The 23705-nt window shown below is 43.3% G+C and overlaps 1 protein-coding gene across 3 annotated transcripts in view; it reads left to right on the top strand.

The window, feature by feature from the left end:
- The window catches only part of SRC (SRC proto-oncogene, non-receptor tyrosine kinase), a 211037-nt gene that overhangs the window by 161479 nt on the left and 25853 nt on the right, over positions 1-23705 (top strand). For 2 of the 3 annotated variants that reach the window (XM_085619192.1, XM_085619191.1), the window contains 6 exons: positions 7648-7747; positions 12968-12985; positions 16062-16160; positions 18192-18295; positions 21682-21831; positions 22491-22646. In XM_085619192.1, the coding sequence (XP_085475318.1) occupies positions 7648-7747; positions 12968-12985; positions 16062-16160; positions 18192-18295; positions 21682-21831; positions 22491-22646 (627 nt within the window). The remainder of the gene's footprint in view (positions 1-7647; positions 7748-12967; positions 12986-16061; positions 16161-18191; positions 18296-21681; positions 21832-22490; positions 22647-23705) is intronic. The other variant, XM_085619193.1, reaches the window with a different exon arrangement.

Below are 23705 nucleotides of genomic sequence, written 5' to 3' on the forward strand. Positions count from 1 at the left end.
GGATGCCGAGAACCTCCGTTCCTGTGCACTGCTCAATGCCCCTACGGTTTCTGTGATTACATAGTCATTTTAAAACTCTATTTTCCAATAAACCACAAATTAAACAGCAATTCATCTGAGATCAATTCTTTTCAAGATCAAGAATGAAATTTGCTTTATTGTAATGTTTTTTTCAAAACTTCCCCTGAGGAAGGAAGGCTTCGTTACCCGAAATGCATAGGGGTTGTTTTAAGTTTGCTTTAAATGTCAATCATGTGTTTTGTGAATTTCTTGATCATTTAAAAACTGGGTACTGCAGATGAGCAGTTCTTTTTGGCATCATTAAGTTTATGTGCAGCATCAAAAATTTCAACAAAACAATCAATGAAAAGAATTGATCTCAAATGAACTGGTGTATAATTTGTGGTTTATGGGAAAATAGAGTTTTAAAATGAGTATGTAATCACAGAAACCGTAGGGGCATTGAGCAGTGCACTGTGTACAGGAACGGAGGAGGTTCTCTGCATCCTATTTCCTTTACAAGGAGTTTACAGGGTCTTAGGCAGAGCCCTCACACACAGTTGCACGCACACGTATAAAGTTTTACTCCGCTAAATTCACACAGAATTCGCTTCATAAGGTGTGCGGGTTGTAACCTTCATTTGCTTTAAGCATCTTTTACAAGTGCCTGGATATGGGGGGAGAGGAGAGAGGCTGCCCCACTAGTAAGCTACTCTACTTATCATTCATTCCAGAACAAATCCATTGTACACCATCTTTTGACATTTTATTGGTGTCAGGAACAAAACTTAATGAGATAAGAACATCATATCCCACTTCTTCAGTTAGAATTAAATCTCCCAACAAGTTCTCGATTTCTGTGGCTTTATTTCATTAGACCATGGCTTTCTTATAATGCCGATTTTAATTGATGAACAACCGGTTATAAAAATCCCAAAGGATTTAAACTGAATAAAAAAAGAACAGTGGGAAGTGACAGAAGGATTAGTAAGGGTAAAAGGAAATGAGAAGGAATGCGAAGGGAAGTTGTCCACAGAGAGGGCATCTTTATCATAGTTGGATGTAGCTCTATTGTATCGTGTCCTAGTTCATCTCGCGTCTTCCAGCGACTTGGTTGGTCCCATGCACAGCCTACCTGGGCCAACATAAGTAAAAACCTCATGCATGCCAGTTAAACTGGCACCTTGAATTTGTCCACGAATCCCAGTACGGCATCCTTCCTACAGAACAATGCACTATATTTGTGTGCCATCCTTTTAGGTTTGCTAGGTTCCATAACTATGCTATAACACCAAAGATCTTTATTCAAAATCATGAACTGCTGGCATTTTTGCTGAGTCTCGTCATCGAAAATCGTGTAAAGGAGCACGCTCCTACCTTCCACCGGTGGCGGGCGCATTAAAGAGTCCGCCATGTGCAGCAGGGAGAGGAGCAAGTCAGAGTCTCGTAATACAACAATGATGGTACCACCATCAGGAGGCACCTCATCTTTTACATGTTCTTTTTTTTGGGCTTGCTTTTCAATTCTAAACACACTTTATAAACCATTAGTCAGGATGAGTTATGCCCCAAATATCTTAAGAGTTGTAAATGGTTCATTCACAGTATTTCATATTATGCACTTATTGAAATCGATTCTTGTATTCATCTCTTCAAGATGAAGCTGCAGATCTTCCCCACAGGAATAGTAGTGTGCATCGTGAGAAATGCATGATGTTTGTAAGGAAACTGGCAACATTCACAGAGCACAGAGTTGTGTAGATGTGCCTCAAACAATTAATAAACATAATCATCCTAGCATTTAAATTGAGTGTCTGAGGAAAATAGAGCCTGTTGTGTGACAGATGGTCCTAGCATCAGTATTGGATGCGCTATGGTACAAATCGCTAATACATCACATTGAGCATTTTGAGTCTCTCTAGTGCTATATCAATCGAGACTGAAGCATACCATTTAGGGATGCTCATAGCCCAGAAAACGGCTTGGACAAAGCAAGAGCCTGTCAGTCCAGTGATTTACTATCTGCAAAACCAAAGCATCTCCTGGCAAACGCCAATAGCTAATCTTGTAGTCGGCCTGTGTAGGCTGCTCTGAGGTGATGTAATAACGTGAGGTCATAAACTGTGAATGGTAGGGTGCAGGTTTCAGTGAGCTCAGTAAACTATAACTGGTGAGTTTCAGAATTTTCTTTTGATTTTAGGTAAATTCAGCACCTAATTATAAAGTCACTTCAACCTGTTTTGCTTTCAGTGAATTGCAATTTTCTTTTCAATAGAAGGCGCGATCTTTTTAGCATGCCAAACTCTGGCTAACTTTAGTTTTTTTAACTATAGGAATGTGTTTGTTTGTGTGTATATATATATATATATTCACTTAAAAAACCATAGGTTTCACACACGTTATAGTTAGGAATTAGCATTTAAAAAACCTTGCAAATTCACTTAAAAAACCATAGGTTTCACACATGTTATAGTTAGGTGGACATTTCACTCGTAAAAAAACAATGAAATTCCCCCGTTATAGTTAGTTCAGATAACTAACTCGCGCGCCCGCAATCCACTGCTCATGACGTCACATATTACATCACTCATGACATGGTCAGTGGCATCACTCATGACATCACTGATGACCTCATCCTTGTGATAGAGTGGCGGTCGCACGAGTTATAGTTATCTGAACTAACTATAACAGGGGAATTTCATTGTTTTTTTAGGAGTGAAATATCCACCTAACTATAACATGTGTGAAACCTATGGTTTTTTTAAGTGAATTTGCAAGGTTTTTTAAATGCTAAGTTATGTATGTATTTTTTTAATATTTATTTTACAATAAACTACGTATTAATTTCTTTAAAAAAATTTTTTTATGGTTTTTCATCGTACGCGCACGGTGCGCGCACCCCCGCGATTTAAAAAAAAAAAAAAATGTAAATGTGTTTTTCTGCCTTCGGGTTCCTTCAGGGGACCCCCTGACAAAGGCTAGGGGGTCAGGAACTCTCTACCCTGCCCCCTTTTCACGTTCGCCACCTTCCTTTTCCACTCTCGCACTGAAAACAAACAAAATGGCGGCCGAAACTTCCTGATTTCGACCGATTCAAACGTTGACTGACATGTAACAACCAATCAGAATTACGCTCGCGCACGTTAAGGTGGGCGCACGGTGCGCGCACGGTGCGCGGCTATAGATATGTATGTGCTTTTAACTGCAATTTTCTCAGGAACTACTGAACAGATTGACTCCATATATGCAAAAGGCACATCCCTGACCTGAGGACTACCTCTCTGCCAAATTTCAAGTAATTCTGTTCAGCCGTTCGGGCTGTACCTTCGACTAAAGGTCCTATGGGAAAAAGCATGGGGAAAACGCGTTTTGGGACCCCCCTTTTTTCTCGGCCCCCCGCTTGACGAATCCCCCCGAGACTTTCAGGGTAGGAGCTGAGCGGAGCGCCCCATTAGGTTTGAAAATTTTGCGAAGATTCGTCAACCGGCGCCAAAGTTATTCAAAATAGAATTTTGAGATTTCCTATGGAAACACGGTACTAACTATAACTATCTACTGGCGGTCGCCAGTAGATAATATATGCGTGTGTGTATATATAAATATATATATGTGTGTGTACATATATTTCAGAATCCAATTTGCGGTAAAAACTGGTGTGCTGCCAGATCGCTGGTGGTCCTTTAAAGGTGGCACTACCGCTAGCGCTCAGAATGTATACGAAGACATCCCCAACCGTATCTGATTAAGGAGCCAGCACTCCTCATCGTGGGGATTCTCTCGTTTATCGTGCAGGTTTCCTCTGATCCATGGACACAACAGGGACTCGTTTCGGTAGACTCCGGTTGAGAAAGGCCACTTGACTGCCGAAACGCTTCCCTATTGTGTCCATGGATCTGATGAAACCTGCACAATAAACGAGAGAACCCCCACGATGATGAGTGCTGGCTCCTTAATCAGATACAGTTGGGGATTCAAGACAAACGTGCGGCAACTCTTGAACGTCAGTATGTTGAATAGGAGCTGTTGAATATAAAACCCTACTTGAAGAGCAGGCTGATGTAAATAAGCATTGAGATGTTAATGCAGGCTAGAAACCTGTGGATTAAAAATTATGGGGAGTTGTATTTTTTTGTTGTTGTTGTAATTTGAGGCATACTCTATTTCTAAAGGGGCTAAAAATAGAGAGAGAGATGTCCTTGAGTGCAGCAAACGCTTCCCACATCTGTGTACTCAGTCTACCCATCTTTTCAGTTGCTTCACGGCTCCCACATTTTAAAATAGTAACAATTTGGTAGAGAATATATATATAATTAGATATAGTCAGGGAAGGGAGTGGCGATGTTGTGGAGAATTACAGGAAAAATCTGAACGCAGTGGTGCTGAACTCTAATCAAGAAATGAAAGCAGGTGAGGCGCAAGGACAAGGCGCGACTACCAGTGATAAAGGAACACTTACTGGATATGAATGCTGTTAGTTGCACACCATGTGTGGCAAGCGCCTGTGAGATGCTGCGGTCATTAACGTGAGCGTGTAGATACCTCGGAGGGAATGGGTGGTCAAATAATTACCACATACAAGGAGTGATTCTAATGGGCGTGAGAAGCTTGTAAATAAACTGTGTGCATGACTTAGCTTGTCCTGATGATGAACTCAAATAATTGAGTTTGAAACACTGTCGACCCCCAACAACATGAACTCCTTTTACTTTGTATAACTTTTCTAAGGAGTTCGCACTACTGCGGTCAATGCGTTGTTTTATTTTAATTTCACCTTCACTTTTCACACCACGCTTTTTGTCACGTATTGTGTGAGCACCTGAATACTATTGTTTTTGAATAAATACCTGTATATACTTGACCCTATGATCCCCTTGTATATTACTTACCGCTCCCTTCAAGAATTAATTTCCCATTCTCAATAGGTATTTTTCACACAGCATTTGTTAGCGGAGTTCATAACATTTCAACTTGAGTAAACCTATTTCAACATATGCACATATATATTCTAAATATACACATTTAATGACTTTTATCAATTTAAAAAATACATTAAAAGTAAACTACTGCGATGTAAAGTATTGAAAAATTTATCTGCAATGTAAAGTCCCATGGAGTAAAATCTGTGATGTAATGGTAGCATACCCCTTGTTAATGCAATTCCATTCGCCTGGTGGTACACTATTTCCCGTGTTTTTTGGGAGATGGTGCAGTTACGTTTTCACTGGTCCATTTGAGAGGTCACTTAGATGAAGTGGGTTGTGATGGAGTTGGAACACTTGACAACATCTTAAAACTGTCGTTAACCTTGGTTTCTATGAGCAAATCTGTGAGTTCTTATGTCAACCTTCATAAACATGCTTGGTTGTTTTCCACTGATTTCCTTGGAGATGTTGTGGCAAATCTGACCTATATGGCCTTTGATGGTCCCTTCTTCTCTGACAACAAGACTTTTCCTTCAGTGGAATTGCATAAATGCGCTCCTGTCCAATTCTAATATTTTTGCAGCAAAACACAAGAGACACAGGAAACATGAGGCCAAACGCTTTACGGGCTTCCTTGCCCTTGTTCACTGGCCAAGGTCTGGAAACAAGCAAAACGTCAGTTACTCATGTGCTCATTGAGTACAATTCTGCCTTAAGTGGGTAACGGTGCATGATGGGTATTGCAGTCCTGTGACAAAAACAAATTTCACCCTCCGTAGGTCTGCTGTAATTATATTCATAACTCGCCCCAGTGGGGTTACCAGTGTCTCTTATTGCAGTTCACCACAAAACCATTATTACAAGTGTCTTTCTCTTTGTCCCAACGGACCTATGATACAGTGGTGCACTCTCCATGGCTGGACCTGCTGTTTTAATTGATATATATATATATATATATATATATATATATATATATATATTATTTTCGTGTTTAACAGTATGAATGCAGCGGGGGTGCAGTAACGATTGCCCACTGGATCTGAGGTTACGTGTAAGTGTGGAAGCCAATGCAGAGATTTAGGTGTGGGCACAGATGGAGAGGGGAGGCAGATTGCAGATCAGGCGGGCGGCTGTGATTTGTACCACCTGATGTTTAGCAGGTAGAGCTTCATTTGCAGCAAGTATAAGGGCATTTCCATAATCCAGGCGACTTATAATAAGTGTTTGAGTGATGCACTTTCTGGACTGCAAATGCAGCCATTGGTCCATAATTCCAAAGCAAGACCCAATGATGGAGTTTACCTGATCTTTCATAGAGAGGGCATCATCAATCCGTATGCCTAGATTTCTGGCTACCTTTTTAGGTGTAGGGGCTGGACCCAGTTCCACAGGCCACCAGTCGTCCAACAAAAGAGGGAGCTTTTTCCCAGAGCAGTATTTCAGTTTTTCCTCCATTAAGTTGGAGGCAAGTGGACAAAATCTAAAAGCCTGTTTTTTTTTTTTCATACATTCTCCGAAAACTAATCTAGGTAGATTCAGGAGCATGTGAGTCCAGTTAAGCTTCCCTTTGATAAAAAAATGATTTACTTACCTGTAGGAGTCGTTTTGTGATTCATATGTGACCCTCCCACTGCTCCAGAAGAGGTGAATTTGCAGTGAGTATAAGAATAGCAAGTTATAAGAACACAAAAGCAAACACAAGTTACAAAAAGGGGAAAACAAATCCTAAACATGAAGACTAGATTGAAGGATTTTCTGGGCATACATCGAACTTCTTTCGCGGAGAGGCAGGTAACCAAATGGTCAACGAATCGAGATGGCCACACAAAAAAAGGCATTGGCAAAATAAAACAAAAAAGAGAGAGAAAATAATGAATGCAGGTATGTGAATCCGGAAGAGTCTCAAAATACCAAACTGCTCCTACAGGTACGTAACCATTTTGTATCTTACCTCATTAACGATGTTTTGGAAGATAAGCGGTCTACCTTCAAATTCTTCAGACTCCCACACCCACCTCTCTGTTCTTAAGAAAATTCAACCATGTTTTATATGGTTCCATGTTACTTTACTGCACTGCACCCCATGTCCGTTTCATCAATCTGGTCTCCACCTCTGAAGGCATGGAGATAAAGACAAAAACTGAGGTCATAACGCTGTGGTGGTTCCATATATGTGGCTTTGTGATGTCGCATCCATGGAGGCACAGGGGTCGAGCTAGAGCCGTGGCGCCATCTGTCGACACAGGAGCGCGATTTCAACTTTCTTAGGTTCAGTGTGGCTCCTGATGGAGGTTTATGAGGGGAGAAATCTGCAGGCAGAATCTGTAGAGTGACTCAATTACAGATGCCAAACAATCAAGTTATTTCAAAATTGAGCATATTGCATGTTCATAGTCTTCACTCGGCAGATATATTGGTAACGGAAGTAAGTAAGTTATACACCAAATTATCAAGGTGCTGTGCAGTGTGTCACTTCCTGGCAGTAAACATGTTCTTTGCAAATTTGAATATCATTTTACTAGGGTTAGGTAATGTTGAGCTGCATCCAAGCTTAGGGGAAAGGCTAAAAAGGGGACTGTGTTATTTTGGCCGTCTAATCCTCACAATTTTTACTAATGGCGGTGACCATTACTGTTGACATTGCCAGTGGTGCGGTATAGTTTCTAAATGGACCATAGTGTCTTCCAACTCCCAATGATTTCTATCTGTGTATGTGTCATTACAGGCGGAGTCACCACCTTTGTAGCACTATACGACTATGAATCCAGGACGGAGTCTGACCTGTCCTTCCGTAAAGGGGAGCGCCTGCAGGTGGTGAACAACACGTAAGTAATGACGGTAAAGTGTCAGTCTGGAGGAGGGCTTACCATCGGAACTTCACTCTACTGTTGGATGCTGTCACAGGACTTGGGGTGGGTAGTTAAGAAAAATACTGAGGGACTTTGAGCACGGGAGAGCTGTGCAGTATCCTGACACTGGAGTAGCTACCCACCTGAAGAAATAGTATTTGGAGCTGTGGTGGGTCATAGTGCTGGAACTGCTATCAGAGCATTGGTCACACATACAGGGCTTTGCTATTAAAATTCCTGGGTGTGTTGGTGGTTGGTGCGGATGCATGGTGTTGTCTTGAGCTGTGCAAATTATTGATAATGGAGTTGAGGGAGATTGGGTAATTACTACAATGCAGAGTCCTGGACCAATGCATAAACTTAGGGTGCTGTGGACGGCATCATAAGCTTGGCTGGGCACTGGGGTGGCAATATTAACAGTGGTTGTTTAGATTCCATACACTTCCTTATTTGATCGAGTCGTAAGTGTAGATAAAATACTCTGCGTGAGATCGTAGAGGATTTCAGCATTGGATCATCAGAGGGCATGCTTTGAGATGCATTCACTGGTTACAAGTGTAGATCCTCACCATAGCGTGGTAGCGGGTGTTCGGGAGTGGCCAGTCACAGCAAATATATCTTTTGAGAAAGAGAATTGACTCAACCAAAGCTAAAAAAAAAAACTAACTCTCACTTTCGGAGTAGGACATAATTCTTGTTCAAAAAGAAGCTTGCTGTGTTTTAGTTGGAAATGTAATTTGTTCCAGATTCATGCAAAGTGGGCATGGGCTAAAAAAATAACTAACAAATGACTTCCCAAACCACGTGACCTCTGGGGTGGGGACATTGCTGACACTGTTACATCAGATCTATTGCCTGCGTCATGGAAGGATTGTGATGATGTTCCCAGGGGTGACTTGCATATTTGCTTCCATGGTGCATATCGATAAGACAAGTGTGTTCTGTTATGTGGCTTTGTTTTGCTTCTCTTCGCTGTGCTCTGCTCCATTGATGTTCGGCCGCACACTTGCCGCATGGTGGTCTGCTCCTAAGGTAATGGATTAAACTTGCAAAAGAGGGCAGTTGGGGAATATTGTGCCAAGATGTCACCGCTCATGGACCATTTGATGCAAAGCCTAGCAACAACCACCATCCGCATTCAGCATAATTGGGGAATTTCAGGTGTTTTATTCCACCTAGGAGTACGGGGGGAATAGAGGAATGCTGCACCTAGAATGTCTGTCAGGCAAAATGTAATTGAATGACGAGGCTTTCTCTTTTTTGACCAAGTGTATGTGCATAAATTAGGCGTTTGAAACCAGGGATTGTCTTTGGAGGCTGTGGGGCTGCTTGCTACGAAGGTGCTGTGCCGTGCCCGCCTTCCGCACGTTTGGAATTCCCGATGCAGAGTTGCCTCACAATAAGGCGCGGCCCAGCTGGCATAGATATGGGAGAGTTCATGACAAATACGTCCGGTGTTCCGAGAACTCACGAGAATCCTGTTGGAGTGTGTAGGAAGGAAATGGGCCCGTTTTTTTTTTGGTAGATTTCTTTGACTTTCTGCGATTAACACCTTGTGTGTGCCTTGGCCCCTCCTTTGCAACTGATGCTAGATGGTGATGCAAACTATTTGGTTCCTCTCAGCAGTGGCTTAAGTATCTATTTGTAAAAGATCAGGGGGGCTGTGCGCCTTTTAATTGAGGCGATATTGTTCAGGCCTAGGCTGTGCTCTTAGCTCTGACTCAATTCATATATATGCATCTACTTGCTGCCGGAAATGTAAACTGGGTGTGCCTGCGCGGCCTTGCACAAGGCAAGCCTGCACCGGATGGGACAACCTTTTAAAACATATTTACTTTTGTTATTCATACTGGAAGCACCCAAGGTTTGAGGTGAAACAGAGGTTGAGGTGGTACTTTTCCTGCATGTGTGTTGAGAACCTGTTCTCGTATTTGTTATACTAGCCAATCAAATGAATACTGGTCAAGAGACTCCCAGTTGCTTTCATTAATTTGCCATACTTGGTGGTGTAATCTGAGGTCGGGACCCCTCCCTCATTCGACCATGCAGTCAAATTCCAGAAAACTGGATGTGGCACAGAAAGCTGATGGAGGCGGTGAACTGTGGTGCAATTTATAATGCGGTTCAAAAGTCTCCTCTTGAACTCTGCCTGGCACTGGTCTTCCTCGCCAGGGCTCATTACTCTTAGGGATACCTTTAAAGTTCCCCTGACCGCTTAGGGAGCTGTCAGCCTCACCCTGGACCAGGAACTGCCCACCATGCAGCACTGCCGCACAGGGTATTCCTGTTGATGGCCACCAGTCATCCAAGCATGTGCAGTTGGTCAATCTATTGTGCTCGAGTAAAATGATGAAATAAAATCAGCAGTCTGCAAAAGGGATGAAATTCATATGAAGAAATGCAGAAAAGTTCAGTTTCATTTATTGCAGCGGTTGTTTAGTGGCTCTTGGTGCCTTTTATTTCAGAAGTTCCCTGAAAGCCAGGGAGCAATGTTCCAATGCACAAGGACCAGAGTGTTTCCCACTGGAGTGTGTTCTCGATATTCACTTGTCAAAAACAGTGGTGGCCCGTGCAGGTAAGCGCGATGGGGTGAGATGGGGCAGGTGAAAGTGACAAAAGACAGGATAGGGAATGTAAAATAAATCAATAAAAACACTTACCTTGCGCTCTACGCATCGCCAACTTGAGCGCAAGGTAAGTGGTTTTATGTATTTTACATTCCCATCCCGTTTGTCACTTTCACCCCACGCCCCCGCCTCACCGCTCTCTCCTGCACAGGCCGCCACTGGTCAAAATTTACCAAAATGCAATAAAAATCAGCTTTGACTTTCTGAATAAGCTCCAAAGTAGTTTAAGGTTGGAAGTGCTGTGCACTCATTAGGTGAATAGACGTGGAAGCTGCTCATACCAGGATGCTTGGACATCGGGTATTGTCAAGCACAGCTGAAATTCCGAAGTTGACCAGCTCTGCTCAGGATAAGGAATGGCCAGAAAGTAGGACAATGTTCCAATGGGAATCATTTAAATACATTCAATACATTTGCAGGGATTAACCAAATCAAAACTTGATATGACAGCAAATGGTTTAAAATTTTGATTTAATTATTAGCATTGCATGAATACGGTGACCATTCCAGGGTGTGAGAAGGTGCTAAAAATAACCGTGCAGTGAAAGTGACAACGTGAACAAATGTATAAAAAAATTAAAAAAAAACATCCAGTGTGCATAGCAAAAGAAATATCTCAAGGAACTGGACATAAATTAGATCAATAAATTAGAGACAAACAGTTTCACAAGGTACAGGCACTTGATGCAAGTGTGGTTGAGATATACAAGTCGATATTTTGACCCCAAAGGGTTATTTAAGAGGGTCTTTCCCCAGCCAGAAAATGTAGCAACCTGACACAACTGGGCACAAGTGACAATTAAAGTCACAAGGGCAAACACAATCAATGGCTTACCAAATAAAAACACCAAGGGTCTCTTGAATAGTCATCCCAAATACCGGTTGTATGAGTTCAGAATCCTGGAACCGCATGGGCAATCTAAGACCTTGATTGTCTTTTCCCTTGTGACTTTAATTGCCACACTTGTATTCGTTGTCTGGACCTTGTGAAACTGTTTCAGTTTCTTATTTCTTGATAGGGCTGTTTACTCTCTGATCTATGTCCCTTTGGTTGAGAAATTGTTCTTATTTTGCTATGCAAATTGCATGTTTTTTCACATTGTCACTTTCACTGCACCATCGCTAGTCGCAGCATTTCTCGTGGTTTGAAATGGTCTCCTTATTCATGCAATGCTATGAATAATTAAATAAAAATGTCATTTCATTTTTTGACATAGCATGTTTTAATTTGGTTATTCCCTGCTAATATATTGCATGTATTTAAATGATTCCCATTGGAACATTTGTTCTACGTTATTGCTTTACTACCCTAGTTCCTTTGAAATACAGAGTGCCCTCTCTTTTTTCTTGTCCGGGATAAGAGATGATCGCAGCAAGTGCTGCATCCAGCTTGCTTGTTCCGCAGAACCCAATGAAAAGAAACTGACTTTTGTCTGCAGTTTACCCACTTAAACTCCCCTCTCTGAGTTATTAGCAACATAGCAGCCATCTTGGAATGGTAATCCTCACACATTATTGGTTTATGGTTCCAAGATGGTCACCATATTTATTATATTCAGTCGGCCAGCAGTGTGAAGCTCTGGAGAAGATGGGCTATCAAAATCATCTGAAAAATGGATGCAAAAAAACCTTCTACTGGAACACCAGTTTTCTGATGTTTTTGTCTCTATTTGCTCCCAGCATTCAAAATAGCTCTGGTAAAGCAAGTAGCATAACATGCACATATCACAACTGCTCCCTTTACAAATGCTTGTTACATTTTCTTTCTTTTTTTTGTAGGTTGTTTCTACTTATTCTTTTTTGGGCAGGTACATTTTGCTTCAGCTAGTTAGTTTCTGTCCTAATGTCGCACATTATTGGGACTGCCCATTAATCTTAATTCTTGAGGCAAACCGGTCCATTTATGAAGGCAAACCGGTCTTCAAAACGTATTTGACTACCTGACCCTGATTGTGCGCTGTTTGAGTGCACCTCCAGTTCATACGTTTATCAAATGACGAAGTGAAGACCATTGTAGGATGAGCACGCTTGCAAGGGCCGCCCATAATAGACCGATACGCACATTTTGCTTTTTAAATGCAGTGTGGTTGTTCCCAGTCCTTGTCCACCTCCTTTGTACTGGGCCCAAAACATTCTCAAAGTAACAAAAAAAATCTAAAAATTGACTGTCGTAAGTAAATATTGTGGTAAATCTGAGGTAAGGCCCCCGTACTGCCCCAGTTTGAAAATCTGAATGTGCAGAAGGCCTCAAAGGGCGCAAGGTATGTATTCTATCGAAGAGCTGCACCGTCGCTGTCGCCATCTTGCTTCTAGCTTGTCCATCCACCCCCGCCCACAGTAATCACGGGCCTGCTCTCGGTGTGAAAAAGCATCATTTAATTCCAGGGTCTGGCAGCGCACCCTTGAATTATGCAACCTCAAGCGAACACCTGTGAATTACCGGATTTGTGTGTGTCTGGACTACTCACTAATTATTGCTTCCAGCGGTGCTGTCCTCCCTTGCTAACACAAGCTCTCTCTCTTTCTCTGCCTGCTTTCCTCTTCTCTGCTGCTGCTGGCCTTCATGTAGGAGAAAGGTGGATGTCAGGTTTGTATGTTCTTGCTGTTTTAAGGGTTCTTGTTGCCTAAAAGAAAAGCATTGGGGCAGCAGGTGCAGTGGCACTGGGGCCTAAATCCCCAGGAATCCATTGAACCTTGCTAATGACTGTTTTTACTACCCCAAACAGTAATTAAAGGGGCTATTTTCCATGCTCGCACCATGGCATCCTTGCTTAGCTACTGAAGAAAAGTGGGTGTTTACAAAACTGGTGAAGCAGCCACCCTCACTGGGAACCCCCTCTCCAAGAAATTGAGTTCAGCAAATGCCCAGCTGCGTGAAGCTGGTTCCTCCACAACTGTTTTATGTTCCATGTATTTTGAGTCGTGGTAGTCCATCAAGCACCCATGAGACGAGTTGTGTTTTAATCGTGGTTTTACCAGTTGTGTGATCCAAGGCAAACCTCCACCTGTCTCCCTTTTCTGTTATCTGCACAAAGTGTGAGCCCTATTCTTGTCTACCCTTTAGTGCATGGGTTATGGTTGATTTCAGGCCCATTATTAATTTATTGAACTCTTGCCTTTGCTACCCATTCCCTGTAGAATGTTTCTGGGAATGGGCAGCGTTTGCAATAAAGGGAGGACGTGGGGTCTCAGATTCATATCTGAGTTGGGTTGCAAAGTAGACTCTTGCTGGTGATGCAGTGAGAAATACTGTGACATCGAATGTAGTATTTCCCAAACCAAGGGTTGCAACCCACTGGTGGGCCGTGAACTGTTTTTTGGAGGGTCGCGAAAGTCTAACCAATAAATAAAGATGCCTTTAAATTGTATTTTCACCCTGTCACATTTGCTGCTCTTTAAAGACACCGGTCTAATGTCAAGCTATGTCTTCTGACATATTGGTTTTTTTTTTCATGGTGATTGGTGTTTACAAACTCCTATCACTTAGCAGTCACAGACAGAAAAGTAAAGTGAATTATGTTGCCATCTTCCTAGGGTACAGGTGTGTGAAAGGAAAGGCTGTAGGATGTCATTCTTTGTAACACATTACAACATTTAAATACATGTAAATACACTGCACACATTCAGCAGTTAGGAAAGCAAAAATGAAGCATATTGTTTTGTAGTTCCAAAGTGTGATGTAAGAAAACATTTAATGGAATCAAAACAAATCAAGACACTTTACCTGGTGATGCACAAATGATAAATGCTCACTGAAACTTCATTTCCACACATTTGTGTGGAGTATATTTTTATCAGTAAAACTTTGTATCTGTGCAATTTTAGTGGCCTTTTAAATATAAAATGTACTGTCTGTAAATGACAGTGCGCTACCATACAATGCATTTGTTACATTAAAATATCACCGGCCTCGTGTCCATTGAAGCAAGGTGGGTCTCAAACGTTTCTCGTTCTAAAAATTGAGTTGTGGTTCTAAACAGTTTGGGAACCACTTAGCCAATGTATGAATCCCAGCTGCTCTTTTCAGGCTTGGAGACTGGGTGGTTCAGGACAGTAGACTAGGTATAATGTCTTTACCGTGCCTGATCTTCCAGCACCTTGAATTCGATATTCTGCCCCTTAAAACTCAGTCCTAACCCAGCCTTAACCCAGTCACCTTTAAATGTTTAAACCAGGGCCGGACCGGGAACAGAAACCTGCCCTGGCAAACTGCTCAGCCAGCCCCACCCGGGGCCGAGGGGGAGTTCAGCTGAGCAGTTTGCGAGGGCCGGTTCTGGCCGATTTTGTTACAGGGGGCCGATATTGCCGACCCCCGGTAACAAAAACGGCCCCCACCCTAGCGGCCTACTGGGGAAACGCCCGGTGCCCGCTATGGCCAGTCCGGCCCTGGTTTAAACACTCGCTTCTGAGGTATCGCATGGCTGGAATTTGTCCCGTACTTAAGTACAGCATTCTCCTTCTGTTTGATTTGCAAATACTGCGTGAAATTCTGCAAGGTAAATACATTCCATGCGCTGTGGAATTGTGGGAGTTTGGTGCAATTAATCCCCACTCCAATCCCCCAAAAAATAAATAAATTTTAACTGCCTCCCCCACAGAATTCGGCAACCTCAACTCATTCAGCAGGGGCTTTGCTGAAATCCTGCTTGCTTGCATTGATGGAGACTCTCACAAATTCATCTCTAATGCCCTGTGAATTGTTAGACTTTACAGTTCCTACCAATTTAACTCCATTACAGAGAACATCCCTTTCCTGCTATGTTGGTAGAGGTTCCAAACAGGTCACACGTAGGACCGAAACAGCAGGTTTTGGCTGAAACTCGTCACGGTGGCTTTCAAATAATAAATGTTGCCTAATACATCAAGAGTATGGGAGATGTTTCCTTGTTTGGTCTGAAGTTTGAATACCTATCCGCATTGCTGCTCCTAGTGTGACCTCCCGCTCCCTTCTATTCTAGTTATCTTCAAATTGTGTATCTTGGTGCCTCTACCTGGGCCATCAGGCACACCTAGCATAGATTGTGTTGAGTATTCCAAGGTTATTTCTAGCTTAAGAATTACCCACTGTAGTGTCACTTGACTCTAGTCCTTTTACATTAATTTTTAGGTCTGGAGTTAGCCAAGAGCCTTTTGATTTTAATAAACATTATATGTTTAATGTTCTTAAAGGGGCTTTCAGTCTGCCCTCTCCATCCATTGATCTGTTATTGTCATTCACATTTTCTTCCACCCACTACAGTGTACAGCATGGACAATTGGTTAGCCCACATGAGCCACTGACTAACTTCATTGTCAGTGATCGCATTCAGCCCTTTCACAAAGAGAACATCAACACACAAAGTAGATTGTTAAAGTGCCAGAGACTTCTAGGCGATTTGTGAGGCCCCAAAATATTTTTACTTCTAGCCAACTTATTATTATTAGTTGGTGGGCCCAACATCCCTTCAAACAATAAGCTTGCAACAACCTTTGTCAGTACCGAAAGGCTGCAGGCCAATGCCACACCTACTGGCTTTGCCAATGCTTTTTTTATGTTGTGTGCTTGGGTCTATTTTGCCCTCGTCACAGTCCCTGATGAAGAGCACAGAAATTTTGAAAGTTTAACATACTGAATGTGCGAGAACTTTTCTCATTGTGCTAATGTTTTTTATTTTCTGCCACAGGGAAGGCGATTGGTGGTTGGCCCGCTCATTGACATCTGGACAGACTGGGTACATACCAAGCAACTACGTTGCCCCCTCCGACTCAATACAAGCGGAAGAGTAAGTACCTTGCTAGGTCTGGCTTAAGAGAACTTTAGCTTTTGGATGCCCAGACATTTCGGAAAGGAAAGGAAGCTTTTCATTAGCTATCTGCCTTCAGCTGTGATTTTATGTTCATTAAATGTCTCTCCTTAGGATGTGGAGCATGTGTGCCCAAGGCACTGAACCTTGATTAGCTTGCAAGCTTTGAAGCGGAAAGTTATAAGGCCCAATAACTTGTGCCTATTTTTTTTTTTTTTTTTTAACTAAATCACCCCCTTTGGCTTAGCTTTCCCGCCTCAACCCCTCCCAAACAAGTACAATTTCTACAGTGCATTCCAATGACAGAAAAGTTGCATGGTGCAGACGGTGGCAAGTATAAACTGGTTCTTTTACCAACTCTGAAATCTAAAAGCACAACCCTTGAGGCAACATTATTCATCTGTGAGGAAGTGAGTCGTCCAAGAGCGCAGATCTGTGCCTCAGAAACTTCATGAAATGCCAGATTAGATTGATACCCCTCCTGTTTTCACATATGTATTTAAATAAATATAATTGAGGTAGGATTTAGTCTTTAACGTTTCCTGATTCAAGGTTTGGACAACACCGGTGGGGTGATGTCCCTTGCTGTTTACCCAAACTGTTTGGATCTGCCCGAGTTTCAAAGTTTCACTTTATCATCTAGTAATTGCTTGGTTCGGCTTGCTTGAAGTTTTTTTTAGGTCTCGCCTGACCCAGCGCATGCGCTGGTCTGGCAAGACTTATTGAGGGGGCTCCAAAAAGTGCTACCAGGCCAGCCTAGAGCTACAGTGCATGTGCGCGGGCGCGCGCGCGCCGCGCATTACAGCGATTACTTTCACTTTAGCGGCCGCTTTGATGTTTGATTGCGATCATTTTCAGCCGCACGGCCGCTTTGCATAGCCAATAGGTCTCGCTATTGGGACCTTATAAGTATTTAGTTACGCAACTGTTGCATGGCTAAACACTTATAAGGTCCCAAAGGCGAGACCTATTGGCTATGCCAATGCTTGTTTTATATTGTTTCTTAGTTAGGGGAAAATGTACTTTATTTTTATTAGTGTCCAGTTTCACAGGATCACTCTGAGCAGCATGGCGTGAATGGAAGATTGCCACTTTCCTAGAAAGTTGTAGGACTGCATGCATTGGGTGAAGGATTGTTCCATTTCGCTGAGCATTGTTGGGAAGCATGGTTTGGACATAAGTCGCTGCTTAGCGCCCGTGTACAGGATGGAGTGAATTTACAATGAGTCTTTATTTTTTGATTCGGGTGGTGTGGATATGCATGATTTTTATCTTGTTCCTGTATTACAGGAAGGGGCGGGACAGTGATATTGCATGTTATATCCTATGTCATATGAAGACAGGACTGTATGGCGCTGATCATTGATTTAGTTTCCCGTTTCACAGGAAGGTGTAGGAAAACATGGTTTAGGTGACTGATGTAATTTCCTGTCTCAAAGGTAGTTGTAGGGTTGCATGCTTTGTATTCCCATTGCTGTTTTTCAGGGATTTGTGGTACTGCATGACTTGGATATTGTTCCCTGTTTCACAGGAAGATGAAGGACCTCATGGTGTGGATGGGTGACATGATTTCCTGTTTCACAGAAAGATTTTGGACCACATGGATTGCATGGCGTTTGTTTTGTTTCTCATAAGTTGTAGAAGAGCATGCGTTGGATGATGTATGCTCCATGTTTTAGGTTTCGGTGCCTGAAATGCATGACCGTTTTTTGTTCCTCAGGTCGGATTCATGGCCTTAATATTTTAACTTGGTGGAGGTGTGTGACAAAGTGCCGTGGTGTTGTGTGTTTCGTAAAAGGATGCTGTCCAGCATTGTTTGGTGACATGACGTGATCTTGTTTATCTTAGAAAGTTTTGGTTTTCCAAGTATGCATGGTGTGGCTGTTTCTTAGTTCAAAGTTAGGTACCTGGATAATGTTCTAGAGCATTTTGAAGAGAGTCCTATCCGCTCTGCCACCTTCCGACTCTGCCATCGTGTGATTCCTTTGACTGTTGTCATTGACTTTTCAGGTGGTACTTTGGAAAGATCACTCGGCGCGAGTCTGAGAGATTGCTATTGAATCAGGAGAATGTTCGAGGAACCTTCCTTGTCCGGGAAAGTGAGACGACAAAAGGTGAGCAAAATGGTCTTCCAGTGCCTCTGCATTCGATAAAAAAGGTGGCAAAGATTATGCTACGTGGTCCGTCTCTGTGTGCATTGTCTAAACCGTGCTATCTTTAACGCTGGAAAGGGCACATGTGAAAGATGGGCTGGTCAAGTATTTTTTTTCCTTCACCCGCATCTCTTTATCCGTGACACCGTGATATCATCATTCTTTACTCTAGGAATATTTTGTCCCATAGTGAGAGGTGTTGGTCATGCATCTTATACTGACAGCGCAAGTCTTTGATATACTATCTGCCTTGGAATGTTTTCGGAGTATAGTTTCTGAACGTAGTAGTAATGCAGCCATATTCAACCGAACCATCAGTTCTTAGCAAGGGTGCTCCACTTATAATCGGACAATGTCTCTTTAGAAATATTGAGATCAGTGCCACGGAATAGGTTTCAGATTAGTAATAACTGCTTGCACTCACCTTTCCCCGCACTTGCATGTGTCAGACTCCATCTTTTTCAATTTGCCGCTACCGATTTCCTGCAGTGGGAGGTTAGTGTTTTTCACAGCCACGCCTCAGTCCACAGTGCCCTGTACTCCTCATTGGGAGTCGTGAACTTACCCTAGACCACCCTCCGCCTGACCCTGAAAGATGCTGAATGTCAGACCCCGAGATACATGGCGATGGTGTCAGCAAAAGGGCCCCCTTTCACCCTGGGACTTGCTGTCTGTGTCCCCGTCACTCCCATAGCTATCCCTGGTGCATGCTCACGAGCAGTCTCTTACTCTCTGTACATTATTTAGTAAACTGTGACCTGTCTGTAGACTGCCTTCCGCAGGCGGAATACCCTTCATTCACTTTGGGAGCGACGCTGTCTCTGTGCTCGAAGAAGGCTGACATTATCTCTTATACAGGCATCATCTCTCAAAGTAAGGTGGCTCTTCCGTACTTTTCTCTGTGTCCTAATACCTTCTTTTTATGCATGAAACAATATAATCACCCAAATTCCTCCTCACCTTTCCGACACATCGACTGTGAGTTGTATAGAATACTCACTGGCTCCGGGGGCTGTAGGGATGCATTTGAGGCCTGCGTGCAACAAGGCACTTGCGTAGAACACTATTCAGTTCTTCCTGATTCCAGTAGCAGAGAAGAGAGGTCCTGCACCGGCACGGTGGTACACCCCGCAGAGACGGCCCAAACACACTAACTACGCGGGGGATTGAACGGCAGGGTGCAAGACCATCCCTATGGCTTCCATCCTCGGGGAAAAGCCGATACTGGATCCGCGCCTTACCTGCCAGCCACGTCCATTCCCCCACCGAGCCCCCGGCTCATGGGCAGATCCACTTCCACAGCACAAGTTCTGTAACAACCTACTAAAGATGAAAGTAGCTAGCGAATGTTTGCTACACAATGAGTAATATGACGTTTTGTATACAGTTGTTTCCCACACGCATTTTATTTCGCCGCGAGTAGGGAATGCTATGGGGCACTATCGCTGCCTCACCCCACGCCCACCTGCACATATGATTGCCACCTGGGTGTTTTTTTACCGGCATGACCAGCATTTTAATATCTCAGTCCGCGCAAAAATTAGGAAATTCGCCCAAAGCTTGTTTTTCACCTTATCTGTGCTTACTACAACCAGTAAATATAGGTAAAAAGCACTTTAATTATCAGGCAGGAGTCATAGGCCGCTCTAGAACACATTTTAAAGTAAACTAAGATGGAAGGGCCATGTTAAGAATGAAAACAGATGAATTTATTTAAAGTTCTATTAATTATCATGCCCCTGGCCTTTGCAGAAACTTAAAACGTGAACAAACCCTACCTGTGCATTGCATTTCGAAATCACCCCCAACCAACTCCTCCAGGGGCAGCTTCTACATCAAGCAAGCGAAAATTTGACATTTTTGTTCCAAGTATCCTTTCAAAGGCATCGTGTCCTAATTATGTTTGTGACAACGGCACACATTCACTTGTTGGTGTGACACACATGTTTTGGATCCGAAATGTGCGTGTCCCAGTCTCGTCTCCTGATGCACCTGTCTTCACTTCCTGAGCAGCCGCAGTGGGCGCTGGGTGCACTTTCAAAGTGTGGTTTCAGCAGCACAGCCAACGGCAGCGCGCGCTGCTGGGAAGGAGCGGGGAAACTGGGTCACAGGGCTGGGGAACGGCGGGGTAACCCATGGCAACGGGAGCCGGGCTGTCCTCCGCTTCCGATAGCGCCAGGGGGTCCTCGTGCCTCTGCGAGGCCGCTCTGTGATGGGCACCGAAGGGATTCATGGCGGAGAGGGCAGCAGCGGAAGTGCTTGCTGCCGGCGCTCTGCGCTGCTCCACAAAAGCCTTCCTGTCACTTCGGAGACTTCTGTCCTCTGCAACTCTCTTTTTTGTGCTGTGCATGAAAAGGTTTTGAAGAAGGATTTCGTGATGGGAAGAAAATTGTGCCAAAGGCGCGCAGCAGAGATTGACGTATATATAACGTACTGTGCCACAGATGAGCGAGCTAAAAAAACACATCCTTATTCTCAGTTTATTGTTGGTATGTGTGTTAAATTATATTGCCAATCCCAGCACTGCATGTGTGCCGACACGAACACAGCGCGGACATACTGTGGAAGATTGTAACCCACACCTGGTCCAGCCGCTGGGTAGAACTTCCCGGGCGTTGAGGGGGTGGATGATGGGCCGTACTATTCCCGCGGCATGATCTTTGCAAGTTACTTTGGGACAGTACGTCTGGGCAGTGTCATTCTTGTAACACTGATGTGACAAGGTAGATACTAAGTAATCCATTATTGGATGGCAGTAATGGAGGGTGCCACCGCAGACGCCGGTCTGCCGTCTACTGCTGACCTATTTGCACTAAGCCCACAAAGCAACCAGAGAGTGTTCTTACAGTTGCCACATAGGTTCACCTGAAAGGGAAACACAAGATGCACTTTCAGGGACACCAAACTTTAAGGTACCCTTCCTGCCACTCACTGTGGTGGTCAGCCCTATGTGAGTTAACATACAACCCCTGTTGCCCACTTGGGGCAAAGTAAGTGGAGGTGACAGATCCTCGAGTAGGTATTGCAGGGCAAGAGGAAGTACTGATGGCAAACATGTAATCAAGCTTGCTAGCCTAACCCCTCTCTGCGATCCCACTAGAATAAGCGTGTGTTCTTCAAGGCTCGTTCTTCTTGTAACACCACAGGTGCCAACTGACCTGTGCCTATAGTCGCCTACTGTTCTTGTCCTTCCCTTTGAATTCTTCTACTCCTCTGCATGCTTTTTATTTTAATGTTTCCTTCGTTCACCTGACATATGTCCTGTCCCTTCCTTCCATTTCTGCCCTCATTCTGCGCACAATCCCTTACTTGCTACAGAAGGAGTAACACTATAACTTTGCCCACAGGTGCCTACTGCCTCTCTGTCTCGGACTTTGACAGCACGAAAGGGCTTAACGTGAAGCACTACAAGATCCGGAAGCTGGACAGCGGGGGCTTCTATATCACATCCCGCACGCAGTTCACCAGCCTGCAGCAGCTCGTCGCCTACTACTCCAGTACGTATGGGGGAGAATCTTGGTTGGTCTAGCTGCAGCTAGCCCCGCAGGCATTACTCAGTTAAATTGATTCCTTTTGGTCTGATGGTGGTGTGTGGTGCAATGTATAGTATACTTATTTTTCGAAGCCTGCACATAGTTTGGTTCATGTGCTGATATTCAGTGGTGAAACTAAATTATGAAATGATGAAAAGTAATTATCATACTCCAAACCCAGAGAACAACAAACAGGACTTGTCTTGGCATTTCTTTCTGTACTGTTTGTATTGGATCAGAACCAAGTCTGAATTGCATATGACTGGTATCTGTCTAGAGGTGCGTAGTGTGCAACCAGACTATTAACACAAATGTAGACCTGAGCTATTGCCAGCAGCTGAGATTAAATCTCACATTCCCCCGATTATTTTTTTTATTTTTCTAAAGCTGCCGAAGCAAGGTGTGTAGGCCACATCCTTTTTGGTATTCAATCTGAACATATGACTGAGAGGCATGTCCTGTGTTTGATGCAAGGTGTGTGCTTAAGAACGTGAAAAAATGCTACCAGAGCCTCATTGGCTTCCTACGTGTTTGGGCATGTAAACATATTAACAGACCATTTAATGTATATATACTTTTTTGCCATTGCACCTATTTATCTGTTCTTCCCTAATTTAATCTAGAACACGCTGACGGTTTGTGCCACCGGCTGACCAATGTTTGCCCAACTGCGAAGCCTCAAACTCAAGGTCTAGCTAAGGATGCCTGGGAAATCCCCCGAGAATCTCTACGCCTGGAAGTAAAACTAGGCCAGGGCTGCTTCGGAGAAGTGTGGATGGGTGAGTTTACCTGCTAAAATCAAAATTCTGTTGACAGCAAGACTCTACGCTCTGCTGCACAGCACAAGCACCAGAGCTCTTAGGGTACAGGAACAATCATGCGTTTAAATCTAGTAGAAATTAATATGAAGTTTCCATATTCTGACCAGAATGTTTGTGCACAATGTAAAACCGGAGTGTTAACGCATGTGCAAACCTGCATACTTCAGGTGAATCATCTGACAACCTAGCAGCAAAAATCTATTCTCCATCTCTACTTTTCATGTCTGAAGATTGATTTATTTTTCTAGATTATTTTGAGTGTGCATGTTCCATAAGTAGAAGTTTTTCTATCTTTTGTACTGCTTTTCTGCTGAGCATGCTCACTGTTTGCTGGCTCTTTGTTTGTTATTTGACTTTTTTTTTTCATGAATTCGGTCATGAAAATCTGACTGGAGTTCTCCTAATAGAAATGCAGGGTCCCCCTCTTCTGACCTTCCCGGTTCTACCTCGAAAACGTCATGTTTTAATGTTGTTTACTGGAGAGAATGGGCAGTCTCCAGTCATAAGTTATTTTTTCTCAATTTCTTGCCTGTCTGTGCACCAGTTGTTACCTGTAGATCATTTGGACGAAGCAATAGGATGGCCATGGATTTTCACAGAGGAATGGGGCGAACACATTCTGTGCTTCTTTTAGATAACACCCTTGTGAGCAGTACATGTCTTCCCCATCTTTTGCAGATGCGATCTTTTTACTTTTGTCTAAGAATTTGTAGTGGCAATACAAAATATTATTTCGTAGTACTGTTCAATATGTGGATACCATATTTGTACTAAATGTACAGTCTACCCAAGTATGATAAACATGTATTACCTGACATTAGGGTGACCACCAGACTTGGAGGCAGATTCTTGGCACTGACTGTAAACATTAAGACAAAGGGTCACTTATAAGGACACATCTGAGGAGTTCTGACAATAATATACATGTACGTAAACAGATGGTCAACACAAGTACAGGTCAAAATAGGGTTACGTTTGTTTCTGTTGTGCCCAAAGTGGGCTGCCTGCTGAGGGGCT

This window comes from Triturus cristatus, chromosome 7, assembly GCF_964204655.1.
Source record: "Triturus cristatus chromosome 7, aTriCri1.1, whole genome shotgun sequence".
Taxonomy (NCBI): Eukaryota; Metazoa; Chordata; class Amphibia; order Caudata; family Salamandridae; genus Triturus; species Triturus cristatus.